The sequence below is a fragment of the Zingiber officinale genome, chromosome 7B (genome assembly GCF_018446385.1).
Source record: "Zingiber officinale cultivar Zhangliang chromosome 7B, Zo_v1.1, whole genome shotgun sequence".
Taxonomy (NCBI): Eukaryota; Viridiplantae; Streptophyta; class Magnoliopsida; order Zingiberales; family Zingiberaceae; genus Zingiber; species Zingiber officinale.
Window position 1 is genome coordinate 92,577,406 of NC_055999.1, and position 15,920 is coordinate 92,593,325.

At 37.4% G+C, this 15,920-nt stretch overlaps 3 protein-coding genes across 3 annotated transcripts; 2 read left to right on the plus strand and 1 right to left on the minus strand.

Moving 5' to 3' along the window:
* Positions 1-2,163: 2,163 nt before the first annotated feature.
* On the plus strand, positions 2,164-4,283 carry LOC122006270 (serine/threonine-protein kinase SAPK7-like). The gene is made up of 9 exons (XM_042561714.1): positions 2,164-2,481; positions 2,579-2,653; positions 2,731-2,832; positions 3,057-3,110; positions 3,203-3,295; positions 3,387-3,476; positions 3,587-3,679; positions 3,763-3,855; positions 3,935-4,283. The coding sequence occupies exons 1-9, from the start codon at positions 2,362-2,364 to the stop codon at positions 4,115-4,117; spliced, it is 903 nt and encodes a 300-aa protein (XP_042417648.1). The 5' UTR covers positions 2,164-2,361; the 3' UTR covers positions 4,118-4,283.
* A 407-nt stretch (positions 4,284-4,690) lies between these two features.
* LOC122006267 (RNA polymerase sigma factor sigE, chloroplastic/mitochondrial-like) lies at positions 4,691-7,444 on the plus strand. Its single transcript, XM_042561712.1, has 5 exons — positions 4,691-5,377; positions 5,777-5,923; positions 6,259-6,495; positions 6,591-6,857; positions 6,953-7,444. Exons 1-5 carry the CDS (start codon positions 4,778-4,780, stop codon positions 7,145-7,147), a joined length of 1,446 nt encoding a protein of 481 aa, XP_042417646.1. The 5' UTR covers positions 4,691-4,777; the 3' UTR covers positions 7,148-7,444.
* LOC122006269 (probable protein phosphatase 2C 52) lies at positions 7,321-15,342 on the minus strand. The gene is made up of 9 exons (XM_042561713.1): positions 15,148-15,342; positions 14,619-14,844; positions 13,732-13,859; positions 13,550-13,648; positions 13,286-13,444; positions 8,993-9,079; positions 8,642-8,733; positions 8,011-8,085; positions 7,321-7,733 (listed from the first exon to the last, which is right to left on the minus strand). The coding sequence occupies exons 2-9, from the start codon at positions 14,723-14,725 to the stop codon at positions 7,533-7,535; spliced, it is 948 nt and encodes a 315-aa protein (XP_042417647.1). The 5' UTR covers positions 14,726-14,844; positions 15,148-15,342; the 3' UTR covers positions 7,321-7,532.
* Positions 15,343-15,920: the final 578 nt, after the last annotated feature.

Consider the following 15,920-nt stretch of genomic DNA (forward strand, 5'->3'; position numbering starts at 1 on the left):
AATAAATATCGGAAAGTTGTTCGATTGCATCATTAAATACTTTTAAAATTTCACAAATACTACTATAAATATTTTATTGGTGTGAAAATAAATATATATTAGTATTAGTATTTTGTACAAAAAATGAACATAATAATTCTTTATATTCAAATGAATCTTGTAATAATTGGTATGTTGAATTCCAACGTGTTGGTACATCACGTGGAAATTTTTTAGGTCTCATTCATTAGTTTTACAAAATCTACCATATTGTTTCATTATAGATGGATCTGGCCATAAATAAGAAATTACAATTCTAATTGGTTTAATATAACTTTTTAAAATTTTTAAACCATGTTGAACACATAAATTTAAAACATGGCATACACAAATATGAAAAAATAAACCGCCAATAATAGGTTGACAAACAAATTTTAGATCATCTATACAAACGGTATTGAAACTAGCGTTATCTAATGATATTGAAAATATTTTATGACTTAAACCATATTCTTCTAAAATTAAACATAATAATTGTGTGATGTTATGAGCATTATGTGATTCATCAAAAACTTTATAAACTAACAATCTTTTTTTGAGGTTCCAAGAGTTGTCGATCCAATGACAAGTCATACCCATATACGAATGTGTTTTCCAATGATCACTCTAAATATCGGAACATAAAAAACTTTATTATCTGATTTACTAAATTCATCAATTAAATTATTTTTTCCTTGTTTTACTAATTTTTTAATTGTACAAGTAAGTATAGTTCTAGGAACACGTTTAACACATGGATTAAGAGATTCTTTACAAAAATCTTCAAATGTGCATTTAGATTCAAAACTAAAAGAAATATGTTCTACGAAAATAAATTTAGCTAATGATTCTCTTAATTTATTATCCGAATATAAAAATAAATCGGAAGCGGTACTACTGCTAGTTGAAGAAAATCTTGATAATTGTGTTTGAGAACGGTCGAGTCCAAATTCCGTCGGGTGCTTCTTTTCTATATGTCGTTTCAACGACCCATAGACGCCGCCGGTTTAGAATTTGTAGGAAACATTGCAGTGCTTACATTTTGCACGCATTTCTTCCGATGGAAAATTGACATTCTCAAAATGTTTAGTGAAAATAGAAGACTTTAGAGGATGAAGTTCCCGAACCTTAGAAGTAGTACTTCCTTGTGTGTTCGGGTGTCGGATTCGGAAGATGCTCGATCTCGTCATCGGTGGATTAAATGTTAGGGTCCTCCTTCCACGGATTCATTATTTTCTTTCCCTTTCGAGCTCGAGATGACGTACCTCCACAACCTCCTTCCATTGTAATTGAAAATTTGAAACGAAAGCGTGTAAATAATACAAAATTGAAATTAAGAGTAAAGAAGATGTGTATAAAAATGATGAAATAAGTTCTCTATTTATAGAGTTTTGATAGTAACGAACACTAAATCATAGTCATTGATAAAAAAACGATCAAATGATCCTAACAGTACCCAAAACCCCCCCTCTCCCGGACCGTCGGTTAACCGACGGTTCAAGCCTGTAAAAAATATAAAATTCAAATGTTGAACTGACGGTTAACCGGCGGTCCGTCGATTTTGCACCAACGGAATCGGAACCGGCCGGGCAAGTTGTCGGGCTAGTTCCGATTCGACCCGATGAACCGGGTCAATGGGCAACCGGCCTGTTGACTCGGTTACAAGTCCAAACCGGGTCCAAGCCAGACTCAGCCCGAGTCTAGGCCAGACCCGGCCCGAGGTCTTAGACCCGGCCCGAGGTCGGGTTTACCTACAGACTACTCTGCTACCTCATCCTGTGTGTTAGATGTTACAGGAAAGGAGGAGTTTAATAATCTTTCTAAAATTTTATTCCAAATGTCAAAACAAAAACTTTTTTTTTCCTGTTTATAAATGTATTCCAAATGTGTTATAGACTTATAGTGTAGCAAAAGATGATCATTTTCATCTCGTGTTCCGACATTTGGGCAATTCAAAAAACCAAAGAACAGTTTGAAAAGAAAGAAAAAATAATAATAATCTCTGTTCTGTTTATTAAAAAAAATCTATCGACAATTTGAAATTAAAAAAAAAACTCATATTCTATTCAGTTAATCGGATATTTCCCAATATATCGACTTCGGATTTGAATAGGAATGCAATCAAATGAATATCGAATTCAGTTCTGATTAGGAATGGAATCAATCCAGTTAAAGTGTGACGTTTCCTTTCTTGAAGGCATCTCCAGCTATAAATAGCAAACGGAGGCGGTGAGTACCGCAACGTTTTGGTCTGCTTCCACTCCAAGCACCGTTTTCTTCTCTTCTCCCCTCAAGCTTCCGATCGATCCGCACTGCTGCTGCTGCTGCTTCGAGAAGTCATCAATGGAAAGGTACGAGATCGTGAAGACTCTCGGCTCCGGCGAATTCGGTGTCGCCCGAGTGATGAAGAACAAGAAGACCGGGGAGGTGCTCGCCATGATGTTCTTCCGCCGCGGCGAAAAGGTGCGATTTTGTGTGCGTGCGCTTTTTTTAGAAGTTTCTCGACGCGATTTCGAACGAATCCCTAATTCCGTCGTCCTCTCCGATTCTGGCGTAGCAGATTGATAAGGATCTTGAGAGGGAAATCATAAATCGCATGTCGCTTTTCCATCCCAATGTCATCCAATTCGAAAAGGTTTGCGATCGTCTTCTGCTTATTGTTCGTCCCGAAATTTGCGATATTTTTTACTCGTGTCCAATTTGTTTCTTCAGTTGTTGTTGACGCCTACGCATCTGGTGATCGCGATGGAGTACGCCGGCGGCGGCGAACTCTATCCTCGCATAGAGCTGTGTCAGAGATTCACCGAAGACGAGGTTTTCCTTTCTTTCCACAACTCTTGCCAAGAACTCAAAAGTTTTCCTTTTAGATAGAAATTTGAATTGTTCAATCTGTTCGTCAGAGTTTTTATTTAAAAAAAAAACAATTGTAAATTGGTAGTTTGTATTTGATACCATTAATGCGGCTATTATGCTGTGTCTGATACAATCCTGAAAAAGTTTTTTGAATTAGCATCTCACCTTTTTGTTTAAATGTGCAGTCGAGATATTTCTTTCAGCAACTGATCAACGCCGTCAGCTACTGTCATTTCAAGGTAAAAACCCCTCAAGATCACCTTCCAAACAAAATAAAAATCAAACCTTTACAAATTACAAGATCATTAAACGTACCCAAAAAAATTTGCAGGGTGTTTGCCACCAAGATCTCAAACCGGAGAATGCCTTGCTCGAAGGCAGCTGGGTGCCACGCATCAAGATTGGTGACTTCGGATTCTCTAAGGCAATTTTCATTTTCTTGCGTGGTCTCTAATTCCTAGCCGACTCAATCAAACATATCCTTAATAAATGTTTCTTCTTCATCTTATCAACAGTTAATTCACTCGCAACACTCCTCGAGAAAGGGATTGCTGCTATCCTACCTCAGTCCTGAAATCATGAAGGGGAAACAATACGATGGCAAGGTCAAATTTCGCTCTCTTGCCATTCTATTTCTTCTCTCAAGTGTTCATCTTAAGATACTTGTAAGTAATGTATGATAAAGGTCTGAAGTATTCGATATATGTTATGGCAGATGGCTGATGTTTGGTCGTGTGGAGTCACTCTATATACAATGTTGGTTGGGAAATTTCCTTTCGATGGCTCAGGCATTGCAGATACCTATCAGGTACTTGTTGGCTTTTTGTTACTAAAATTCATCAATGTGTAAGTTTTATACCATGGATGTTCTGATGTTTAATTTTGTTGCAGAACATTGTTTCAGCTAATTATCCGATTCCTAAGCTGGTCACTGAGAGTTGCAAAGATTTATTATCCAGGATTTTTGTTGTCGATCCGTCAAAGGTAGTAGCTCTAAAAGCCTCAAAAGCAAACTAGTTCAATTTCAGTTCTTTAGTTACTCATCAAAAGGTACATTTTACAGAGAATAACAATTGCTGAAATAAAGAAGCATCCTTGGTTTCTAAGGCTGTTGCCTCAGGCGATGACTGAAGAGGTCCAGATGAGGTTTTACCATTGTGAGCCTGACGAGGCCCTTCAAAGCTTGGAAGAGATAAAGATGCTCATTGAGGAGGCAAGGACCATTCCGCCATGGCCTCATCTATGATGGTTTTGTTTGTAAAGTGAAGCTAAAGAAGGAAGACTGTTGTAAAGTTTAGTATAAGAATCTTTATACAAGTTGTTTCGTTTCAGAAAAAGGATGCAGATAATACTCTGAAAAAGATATTAATTGTTGATAAAGATCAATAAATGTTATTAAGTAGATTGCAATATAGTTGGTATGTTTTTTATTTCAGGAATATTGATTGACTTGAAATATATCACCGAAATTTATCAAATAATTTCTGTCGAAAATATATAATTAAAGTTGCATTTGTTTGAATCAACTTAATTTAATGAAGCAATCCAATTAATTTAATAAAATTTAATAATATTTAAATTTTTTGAATCAACTTATTCTTATCATTGAAATTGACTAACGGACTCCTTGTCCCTCATAGATTTGAAAAAAAAATTTAAAAAAAAAACCACAAAAAAATTACAATTTCGAATGGCCTCAGAACCGTCCTACGTGTGTGCCTTCCACCCGACTGGCTGAAGATTCGCGGGAAATATCCGTCGACTAATGAAATTCTCCCACGTGCCCACGGCGCCAACCACGGAAGCCAACATATCTTGCTCCCTCCCCTTCTCGCCACGCGTCCTCCTTCCGATCGATCATCGGAGAGCAGCGCCACCGAAATAGCGCCGGCATTCGCGTGTCTCCATGGGAATCGTCGCTGTCCCCAGCTCTGCCTCCCGATCGGCGTTTGGCGCCTCTGGGCTCGCGGTCCGTCGCTCGCCGCCGCTACGTCGGCCGTTCGTCGTCTTGGCCTTCAAAGGAGGCCCCGGCCCCAACTGCTCCGAGGCCGTCGTTTCCCCTCCCGTGAAGGAAACGAAGAAGAGCCCCGGGAAACGGCCCGAGAGAGGTAAGAGCGCCGTCGTCTCCGCCGATGCTTGTACACGCGATCCGGGCTACGACGAGGTCGCCGCCGCGCTCGAGAACATCTACAAGCTGAGCCCGGAGGATTTCACGGACTGGGAGGCGAAGGGGGTGGGGAATGTGGTGAGGAACAAGAAGAAGGCGAAAAGGTTAGGACTTGAGGAAAGAGTGAGTTTGAGGCAGCAGAGAAAGGAGGAGGAGAGCGTGGAGGAGGCGAATAGCGGCCGGAAGAGGAGGGATTTGAAGGAGGATGAGGAGAAATTAGTGAGGGAGTACTCCATTTCCACCGATTTGAACAGATTGGATTGGAAGAGGGTGAAGATACCACCAGTTCTTAGCTCGGTTGAGCATACATGGCTTTTCAAGTCGATGCAACCCATGAAGGTAAGATTTTAATTCCCTTTTCCTCGTGAGTTTTATCTATTTCATAAAGATTCCTACTCGATGGATGATTGGATTTAAAGATGGCATTCTTTAATTACTGTATGCATCTGATCTCTAGCTAATTAGTACTGATGGATATGATTTTAAGTTCTAAGTTCTTATAAGTAGTGTTAGTGATTGAAATTTATTATATATTTTGGTATTAATAAGCGATAACTATTAATCAAGTTTTTTATAATTTGTAGTTTTATATTTAGAGATCAACAAGGTAAGTGAAAGGGGGTCATACAATCAAATTACACAATGGCACGTTAAACCTTGGTAGCTAGAGATTCATGCATGTTATTTTCTTTTGGGGATTGATCATTGATTAAAATCATCTGGCCTTGTTCACCATAGGTAATACTTCAAGTGAAGGAGGAGTTGTTTAAGGATCTGAAGAGGGAATCAACTTATGGCGAGCTTGCAGATGCAGTTAACACGAGTGTGCCAATATTAAGAAGGCATTTAGAAGTTGGCCAAGCAGCAAGGAACAAGTTAATCAAGGTACCCATTTTTTTATTAAAAAAAAATTAAAATACGTTCTTTTAGATTTGGTTACATTCTGTGTTCAGTGCAGTCATCTACTATAATTATCATTTGCAACTGTTATCTACATGATTATGATTGAATAGCATTTAACTCTAGTTAATTTACATATTTAGCTACGTTCTTGTATTGTTCTACAATAATAATCCATTGCGACTGTTATCTGCATTATGACTGAATAAAAAAAATATCATGATTGAATAACATTTTAACTCTACCTATTTAGATATGTTCTTGAATTGTTCCGGAGTATTTCCTCAAGAATTATTAACGCCCACTTCATACTGTTGCAGCACAACCTCAGGCTGGTTTTATTCGTAATCAACAAGTATTTTCCAGAGATTGCAACCGGACATAAGTTCCAAGAATTCTGCCAAGCTGGAGCCAGAGGTCTCATCACTGCCATTGATCGGTTTGAGCCCAGGCGCGGCTTCCGTCTGTCCACATACGGCCTCTTTTGGATCCGACATTCCATTAGCCGATCAATGACCCTTGCAAGCTTCACAAAAGTTCCTTTCGGGATTGAGTCGGTACGATCACACTAAGTAATTGTGAATGCAATTCTCAGGTCACTGTTTTGAATTTGCAGCTTACGAGGTTTGGGACTAATTTACTGATCGTGCAGGTCAGACAAGAAATCCAGAAGGGTAAACTGGAACTATCTTTTGAGCTGGGAAGACAACCTACTGAAAAAGAGACAGCCGATCGAGTAAGAATTTCACTGGAAAGATACAACGATGTGGTGAAGACATCAAGGCCAGTGTTTTCTCTCCATGCGAAGCATATCGTAACGCAAGAAGAATTCATCAATGGCATTACTGATATAGATGGATCAGTTGGAGGCGATAAGCATAGGCAACCTGCACTTTTACGACTAGCTCTTGACGACGTGGTAAGTTTTATTAATTAAACTTCTTTTGAAACTACAACAGCTTATGGAAAATCTAGCTAGTCGGTGAGTAATCAGAAACTTGCTTGGTTCTTCAGCTGGATTCACTTAAACCAAAGGAGAGCTTGGTGCTCCGACAAAGATATGGACTCGACGGCAAGGGAGAAAGAACCTTAGGAGAGATTGCAGGGAATCTCAATATATCGAGAGAGATGGTCAGGAAGCATGAGCTGAAGGCACTCCTGAAGCTGAAGCATCCGACTCGAGTCGACTACCTTCGTCGATACATCTGATGCATTTGTACCTTGCATACCTGTATAAAGATAACTTTTTTTTTTTTTGGTAATCATCAACTTCCTCGTCATATATTTTTAATGAATTTGATATTATACTCAGAAAAATAATAAATTGTTGCATATACATAATAATTATTGTGCAGAAAGAAGTCAATATCATTCGGACCAAATTGACAAGGGGAAAACGAGCATTCAACAAATTAATCATCAAAATGTTTTTGGAAGTTCCTTTACTTTTTCACTCGAAAAATAAATTAATGAATGGAGCTAGGAAAACAAAGAGTACTTCTGATAGACTCAGGGAAAAAAAACAGAACTTTACTGCTTGGCAGGTGCAGCACAAGATCTAATAGATCACAGTAGGTTTTCTTTGACTTGCATCTCAACAACCGTCCTGGGAGCCTCCACATGGAACGCATTGATCTTGAGTCACTGATAATGGAGTAACTTCCATTCTGCCGTGAAGGAATCGAACAACAATGCATGTAATGTTGTCTGAACTGCCACGTGCGAAAGCGGTCTCTGTCAACTTCCTAGCGGCAGCTTCCGGTTCCTCTTCCATTCTCACAAGTGAAACTGCATCCTGTAGCGTTGAAAACGGACCCATAATTTCTAAAAGACAGTAATAGTGCCTACTGTGAATGGAATCACACGGGCAGAGGTACGGTATTGGAATAAAATGGATAGGATAAAATTCATCTTCAAATATGCATTTTGCTTAAAGATAACCCTTGTAAAAACAGGTAATGCAGCGAGTTAATACAAAGCAGCTATCCTCTGAGGTGGAATTAGAAAATGAAAAAAATAAAATTATGGCCAAAGATATTCTGATAAATATTTTTCAAACAAGTGGATCTAACCTCGTTTGGCACGACGTCCCAAAGCCCATCACTAGCCAAAATCAGGAATTCCAACTCTTCATCCACCAGTTGTTCCTGACAGAAGGATGGAGACTTGTTTAAGTTGCATGCAAAAAAATGTTAGGTTATGTTATGTTTTTGCAAATGCAAACAGTCTCACGGATTGCTATTGTGTACCAGAGATTTATGGAACATACAACAAAGCATGCAAACTTCTTGGAAGTTATTTCATGATGTATTGCTTATGCAAAGATCAACATTGTCACTATTATACTATATATTAAAGTGTGTCCATTTTATTAGCTCAGCACGCCACATGCCATTCTTAGAAGGAAAAAAAAATGTTTTTCTTCTCTTTTTTCTTGCAAAGTTTTCCCTTTGAGTTGTGCACAGCCCCTCCCCCATCTCTCTGGTCAGCACCCGTGCGGAGGTTTTTCTGCGCCTACCCCATGTGGGGCTCTCTCTCTCTCTCCATGGGGCACCCTGCTAACTTACAGCAGGTGTGGATAATCGTCTTGTTATTATAATATTAGACAATCTCAGAGCCATAAAATATGTGCACAAATCTTATAGAACTAAAAAGCCCATGTGGGAAAAAGTTCAACTAAGTTTCTGTAGTACAATGGAATACCTGAATCTCTGGTTCTGCTAGAACAAATTGTTTCAGAAGGCGGTTGCCAAATGCTCGAGACATTGCTAATATGCCTCCAACCCTCCAGGTACCTATGAGTGTACACAATCGACCAAAGTCAATTTTCAATTTGAATGCAACCAGTTTCCTTCAAAAAATAATCAGAGTGCAATTAATGGACAGATTTCGTGAAGAGATGTCACATTGCAGAATACAGAGCAGGAACCTCTGTGATGATATCTAAAAGAACTGTTTTAGTGATTGTGATTAACCCCAAACTGCAGAGCTGCTAAAGTTGTAATCACAATGACAGCGTCAAAAAACATATTTCCAAAACGCTAGCAGACTCACCAGCCCACATGACAATTCCTCCAGCATCCTCAATTCTCTTGCGCTCGTCGCTTCTATTCGGCTTGTGATCATCAGAGAGAGGAATTGCTACAACCAAGGATTATTTAGTTTAACAGCTTGTGAAGGAGAGGTATTTTACATGATAAAATCAGGAGAGAGATAAAACATGAAACTGAAATATAAAGTGAGAATCCAAATGCATCGTATGCTGTAGCATACATCAATTAGTGTCAAGTATATGATTGTAATTAACCAACAAAGAGTACAAAATTTATGAAACACAATATTAATTTAAAAAAAAAAATTTGATTTTTCATATCAAGTAATTTATTTAGGGTTGTATTTAAGTTTATAGGAATCATGAAGATCTTTTCCTAAAAACAATAAGCATGGCAATCTCTTCTTCCATAGAAGGAATCAAATGACTGCAGAAAATCCAGATGATAAGTAGATTGAAAGCAGACTCATACATCATATAATGACTCAAGCCTGTTATCACCATTTATGATAGACTACATGAATATTATCCCTACATTAAAGTCAATGCAAGATTATACCACTGATAATATATAATCACTTTCAGTTAGCTTAACACAAATTTTCTTTTACTGTCATATCCCTCACACTTTCAACTCTAATCTATTTATCTTTGTAAACTATTGGATTTATTTATCATTTTGAAAGTTTATAGGAATCATGAAGATCTTTTCCTACAAACAATAAGCATGGCAATCTCTTCTTCCATAGAAGGGATGCCTGTAGAAAATCCAGATGATAAGTAGATTGAAAACAGACGCATTCATCATATAAAGACTGAAGCCTGTTAGCACCATTTATGATCAACTACATGAATCTTACCCCCTACATTAAAGTCTATGCAAGACTATACCACTGATAATATATAACAACTTTCAGTTAGATTATGACGTCGGCCAAGATAGCAATTATCCTGCTGACAGACGAGAAAGGGAGTTGGAGGAGAAGGCAAGAAGAGAAATCCATCGTCCTCCAAATTTTTTCGAAAAAAGGAAATTTTATTTAATAACCGAGGATTAATTTCTCAAACAGCTAAACACATATTTATATAGATTTTCAACCTTAAGACACAAAGAAAGTAATTAAATCTCAATATATAGACTTCAATTCCTAACTTGTAAAGAAAGGAAAGAAATTTTAAAAGAAATAAAAATTATTAACGAACTAACAATTCTAAAATTCCTAAACGGACTCAAAATACAAAATAATAGAAATTACCAAAAATACCAAAAAAATACAAAATTACCAAAAAAATAAAAATTACTAAAAATAATAATAAAAAAATCTTCGGATCCTCCTGCATCAGTCACCCCGGGTTGAAAGAACTCGTCCTCAAGTTTAGAATAGTTTCATATGGTAGTCTGGGAGGAAGATGATCTGACACCAAATTGGCAAAATCTACTAGGTGCAGTTTTGCACATAAATATTCATGATTCATGTCCTCCATGATGGTGCCTTCAACTGGGATATTTGGACCAATCTCGCACATTTGCTCCAATGTGATTGTGAAAATGGCATGGGAATGACTTGACTGATTGTTCATATTTGTACTTCCAGTTGCTTGATTCAGTGAACCTTGTTCTAGACATGAAGCCATCTCCTTTTGAGTGCTAACAAAAATTGATCCAGCCAATGTTATGCACCATTTGATGTCTCCCGTATCCGCACTAGAACCTTCCCGGGCATTGTCAGCTTCCCAGAATGTCCATTGACAGCTTCAATTTTGCTGACAAATGAACTATTTAGCAAATCTCTCACTTCTTTCAATATCTCAATGAATGAGACACGCAGTTGAAATTCTGCTTGATTCTTCAAAGCCTCAACTTTGCTAAATAAATAATTAATAACTTGAGGAATAAGACCATTTTGAGAACCATCCTTACATGCAGTTCCCATGGTGTACCCATGATGTACGTTTTTCCTGACCCCGTTTGGCCATATGCGAGAACAGTAGCATTGTATCCTTGGAATAACCATCTACAAGTGGAGCAACGCATTCCTCAAATATGGGGGCGATGGAGTACCTGTGGTTTCATCATCCCTATACAATATCTTGCTTTCAAAGAATGACGGCAATGCTGGAAACAACAATCGCAAGGATACTTTAGGAGGAAGATCTTCTGGAATAAATTCAGCACAATGTGAAAATAGTTGTTGCACCTCGTCAACTTCGTCATCATTGTAGATCGATTCATACAATCAGTTACTTGATATAATTTGATAAAGGTTCAAAATAACCTTGTTGGACAGAACATGAATTCAGAACGAATAAAGGATCATCATCAAGCATTTTGTCCGCTCCATAATCGTCATATACCGGCTCGCTAATCATCTCGGTCTTGTCTCCAATTTGATATCGAAATTCCTCTTTAATTTCTTATAGATCAAATTCCTCTTCTAAATCATCTTCGAATTTGTCCCGGTCATCTCGAGCGTCGAAGCTATTATTTTTCATGGCGAAACCTAATCGTCCCTAGAACAAAGCTTGAGTGTACCCAAAAGGAGCGCCACAAATCATCTTCGTAAAAGGTGATCTTCATCTTCTCCCCATCCTTGATCTTGGTTTTACCCTGTCTATCGCGTGAGCGCCACAAGTGCTCCCACCACAACAATGCTAGATTCCTGAGTTTGATGGCAATCAACTTCACCTTCATCCAATCTGAAACTTGCTTATAGTTGAAGATCCTCTCCACTTTGTTAATCCAATCAATAAAATTTTTTGTCTGTGATGAACCAGAAGTAGATCAACTCGAAATCTAAGGTCTCCATGTCAATCCTCTCGACCACGTACCTCACCATCATTAAGATTTTGCATTGTTACCACTACATGCTGGGTTAAATATGTGACTTGTCTACATAAATCTTCTATCTCGTCCTGGGTACTACGACCATGGTTCGAGACTTTCTCAAACCTGCCTTGCACGACCATGATGACCTTCTATTAGATCTGATGCTCAACTTCCTCAAATTGGAACCTGCCTACTTTGATACCAATTGACGTCGAGCAGCGATTATCCTATGAGCTGACAAGAAGGGGGTTTGAGGAGAAGGAAAGAAGAGAAAACCGTCATCCTCCAAATTTTCTCGAAAAAAGAAAATTTTATTTAATGACGGAGGATTAATTCCTCAAACAACTAAACACATGTTTATATAGACTCTAAACCTTAAAACACAAAGAAAGGAATTAAATCCGAATATATAGACCTCAATTCCTAACTTGTAAAGAAAAGAAAGAAATTTTAAAAGAAATAAAAAATTATTATAAGACACACGGTTCTAAAATTCCTAAACGGACTCAAAATACAAAAAAAAATACAAAATGATAGAAATTACCAAAAATAACTAAAATACCAAAAAACCCAAAATTACCAAAAACTAAAAATTACTAATAATAATAATAATAAATCTTCGAATTCTCCTGCATCAAAGTAACCCAAATTTAATTTTCCTGTCCTATCCCTCACACTTTCAACTCTAATCAATTTATCTTTGTAAACTATTGAAGTTATTTATCATTTTGAAAGTTTATAGGAATCATGAAGATCTTTTCCCAAAAACAATAAGCATGGCAATCTCTTCTTCCATAGAAGTAATCAAATGCCGGCAAAAAATCCAGATGACAAGTAGATTGAAAAAAGACACATACATCATATAAAGACTCAAGCTTGTTAGCACCATTTATGATCAACTACATGAATCTTATCCCTACATTAAAGTCTATGCAAGACTATACCACTGATAATCTATAATAACTTTCAGTTAGATTAACACAAATTTTCCTTTCTTTTCGTGTCCTATCCCTCACACTTTCAACTCTAATCAATTTATCTTTTGTAAACTATTGAATTTATTTATCATTTTGAAAATGCCCACATCAATTTTAGTCAATAGCATGCTAAGATAGTAGCAAGTTTAACATAAACTCATTAAGAAAATAATTCATTAACTATTTAAATGGTATCAGTTATTGCCATCTCTAGGAAGAGATTAAAAAGCAATTTCAGCAATGGAATTGGCAAGTTACAGGTGAATCACCAATTAATCAGGTTCCACAACAATGATTAAAACAAAAACCAATGTCAATCCTTCTAGAGACCAAAGAGGGATACGTTAATCTCATCAGGCCGTTAATCCTCTTTTGTGCCTAGTGCTATAATTAGTAAGTACCGTATAGTGCAGGTTGACAAATATAAATCTTTCCAATCATAGTTCCAGTAAAAAGAAAGGAAAGAAAGAAGGATCAAGATTGTAAGTCACCTTTTCCTGCCTTACATATTACAGCACGTGAATCACCCACATTAGCTACAAATAATTGTTTGCCTATCAGAACAGCAGTAGAGGCTGTCGAACCATCATCTCTGGTAGTATTACTTTCGGATGCTAGGAAGTCTGAATCAGTTCTTTTAAATGTTTCGCCTGCAAATTTAGAGTAGAAAGCTGAAAAGATTGAAAAAGACTGCACAGAAAATTGCCTATAGAAGACTACAAAACCAACAAGCAACTTGACAAGATTGTTAGTACTTATTGCAACTTTTGTATCCACCATGAGTAGTGGATGCTTTGTTAGGTTGTTGAACAGGTGTTCCTTCAAATATTCAGAAGCACGTGGACCGCCGTGTCCTGTAATAGAAATTGTCTACATGACAATATTCCATACTCAAAAATAAATAGAAATTAAAAAATATATATAGAATGAACAAAACCATCAAATATTCCAAAAAGGCTGATCAAATTTCCATCAATTTCCGCTGATTTATGATCATAGTTATCTTCCATGCTTGGCCTTTTCCCCTTAAAGCTAGCATATCCACACTGCCAACTTGCATCCATGCTGCAAACAATCCTTAAGATGAAATATATACACAAAATCCAGATAATATGCTGATTATAAGGAATTTCCAGGACATAGAGTGAGATATTTTAGTCCATAAGTATTGAGGTTAGATAATAGAAATTTACTACTGGTTGTAACTAAGAAACATAAAGAAAAAATATAAAACTTACTGCGCTCATTATTTTGTAATGCCCATATGTCCTTCCTCTAGGAATTCCTAGTGAAGGCAAAGCCAAAGAAAGGTAGTGACAACATCTGTGAGTCCCATGTACTTGGGTTTCACAACGTGTATTTTACCCCACAATTGAATTCTAAGGCAATACCACTATAATAATATCTAGATATTCAAATCACTTCTAATTTATAATTACATTATATAGAGTTTTTCTGGTCTTCCCTCTACTTCTTACAATAAACTCTGATCATTTCAACTTGTCTATTATACTCTGCCTTGTGTGGAATAGGACAGTGCGATAAGAGTAAAAAATTAAAAACTGAGATTATCCATGCGCCAAAATTTTCTCATCTTACTGAGCTACAATAAGGGAGAAGAACTTAAGTATTAGAAAATATTCATGCGCAGTTTTGAGCAGTTCCATGATGGAATCATGGGAGCATCAAATAACTCTCAAAACATATTTATAAAGAGAATATAAACAAAGCAGTTTCATTAAACAGAAAGAATAATCAACTAAGGCGCCACTTTTATATACAAAATGATCATATGGAGAGTACAACCAATTGGTTTCGGCCTACCTTTTCCATCCTCCACTTGTGTAATCGCCATTTACTTCACGATCCTTTTCAGGGGATACATTGGCGGTAGCTTGACGCTCCACAGCTAGACCTGAATCCACCATCATCCTTGCAATTCTCAAGCCAAATTCCTATCTCAAGGAGGTCCCAAACCCTCTTTCCACCCTCGTTCCTTTGAACAAAGCCACTTAAGACAGCATTATATACCATCTATATTTCTGATCACCTGCCGTACAAGAATATCATGCCAAAAAAAGATGAAAAAATTTCCTAAATGTAATGTTTAGCGAGGGAGGAAAAGAAGAGAACACCCAGTTTTTCTTTCTTTCTTTTTTTTTTTCCTTCAAAAATTCCACCTTAAGACATCAATTCGCTTCATCATAAATACTGCATCGATCGATGACTAAAACTACAGCCGCGCTCTTTTCAATCATAACTAAAACATCGAGACGGGAGAAATAGGAGAACATTTATGGAAATTATCCCAGATACCAATCCAAGCTAAAGGAAAGGACGGAAAGGTCATCACCTGAATACAACCTCCAGATCTAAGAACTCCTGGATCCGAGGCCGCCGGGGTCAGATCGTCGTGACGGTGATCGGAGAAATATAAGGAAGAGAGGAAAAAGAGGAGATGGGGTGGAAGGAAGAGGAGCAGGCGGTGGTTCCTTTGGTCTCGGTTTTAGTTTTAGCTCGAAATAATTGGTGGGTTTCGTGTGGGTTGGCACGGGGCAAGCCAAGAACTTGGCAAGTTGGAGCCAGTAGCCACCGTAACGTGCCGATATGTCATAATCCTCCCGTTATCTAGACTCTATCCAAAGCATTGGATTTGGCACGGGTAGAGCTGGCTGACTACTCATCCGGGGTGGGACGGATCGGTCTACAGTGGTCAGTCATTTGACATGGTGGTACTAATTCATCATTTTGACGGATTATGGATTAGATAGGTCATGAGCCTATTAAAATTTCAAAATTATTAAGGTTTCATATTTTTGATGTTTTTTTATAAATGTTTCATCAATTAAATTATCCAGAAATTTATGTGCGATTGAAAATATTATTTTTCTTTCTAAATTATAATAAAAAATAATAAATTGATATAAAATTTAACGTACATGTGTTTCTTAATCTGTAGGTCAATCCAAGTCTGTCGCGGGCTAACTTAAACGAATTACGGGCCTAGGTGGGTCGACCCACGGTGGACTTGAATTAATAAAATTCCAACCAAATTTACTTAAATTGTTTGACGAGATAGGTCAATCTGACGGACACAATCCAAATTAACGATTCTAGACATGAGGC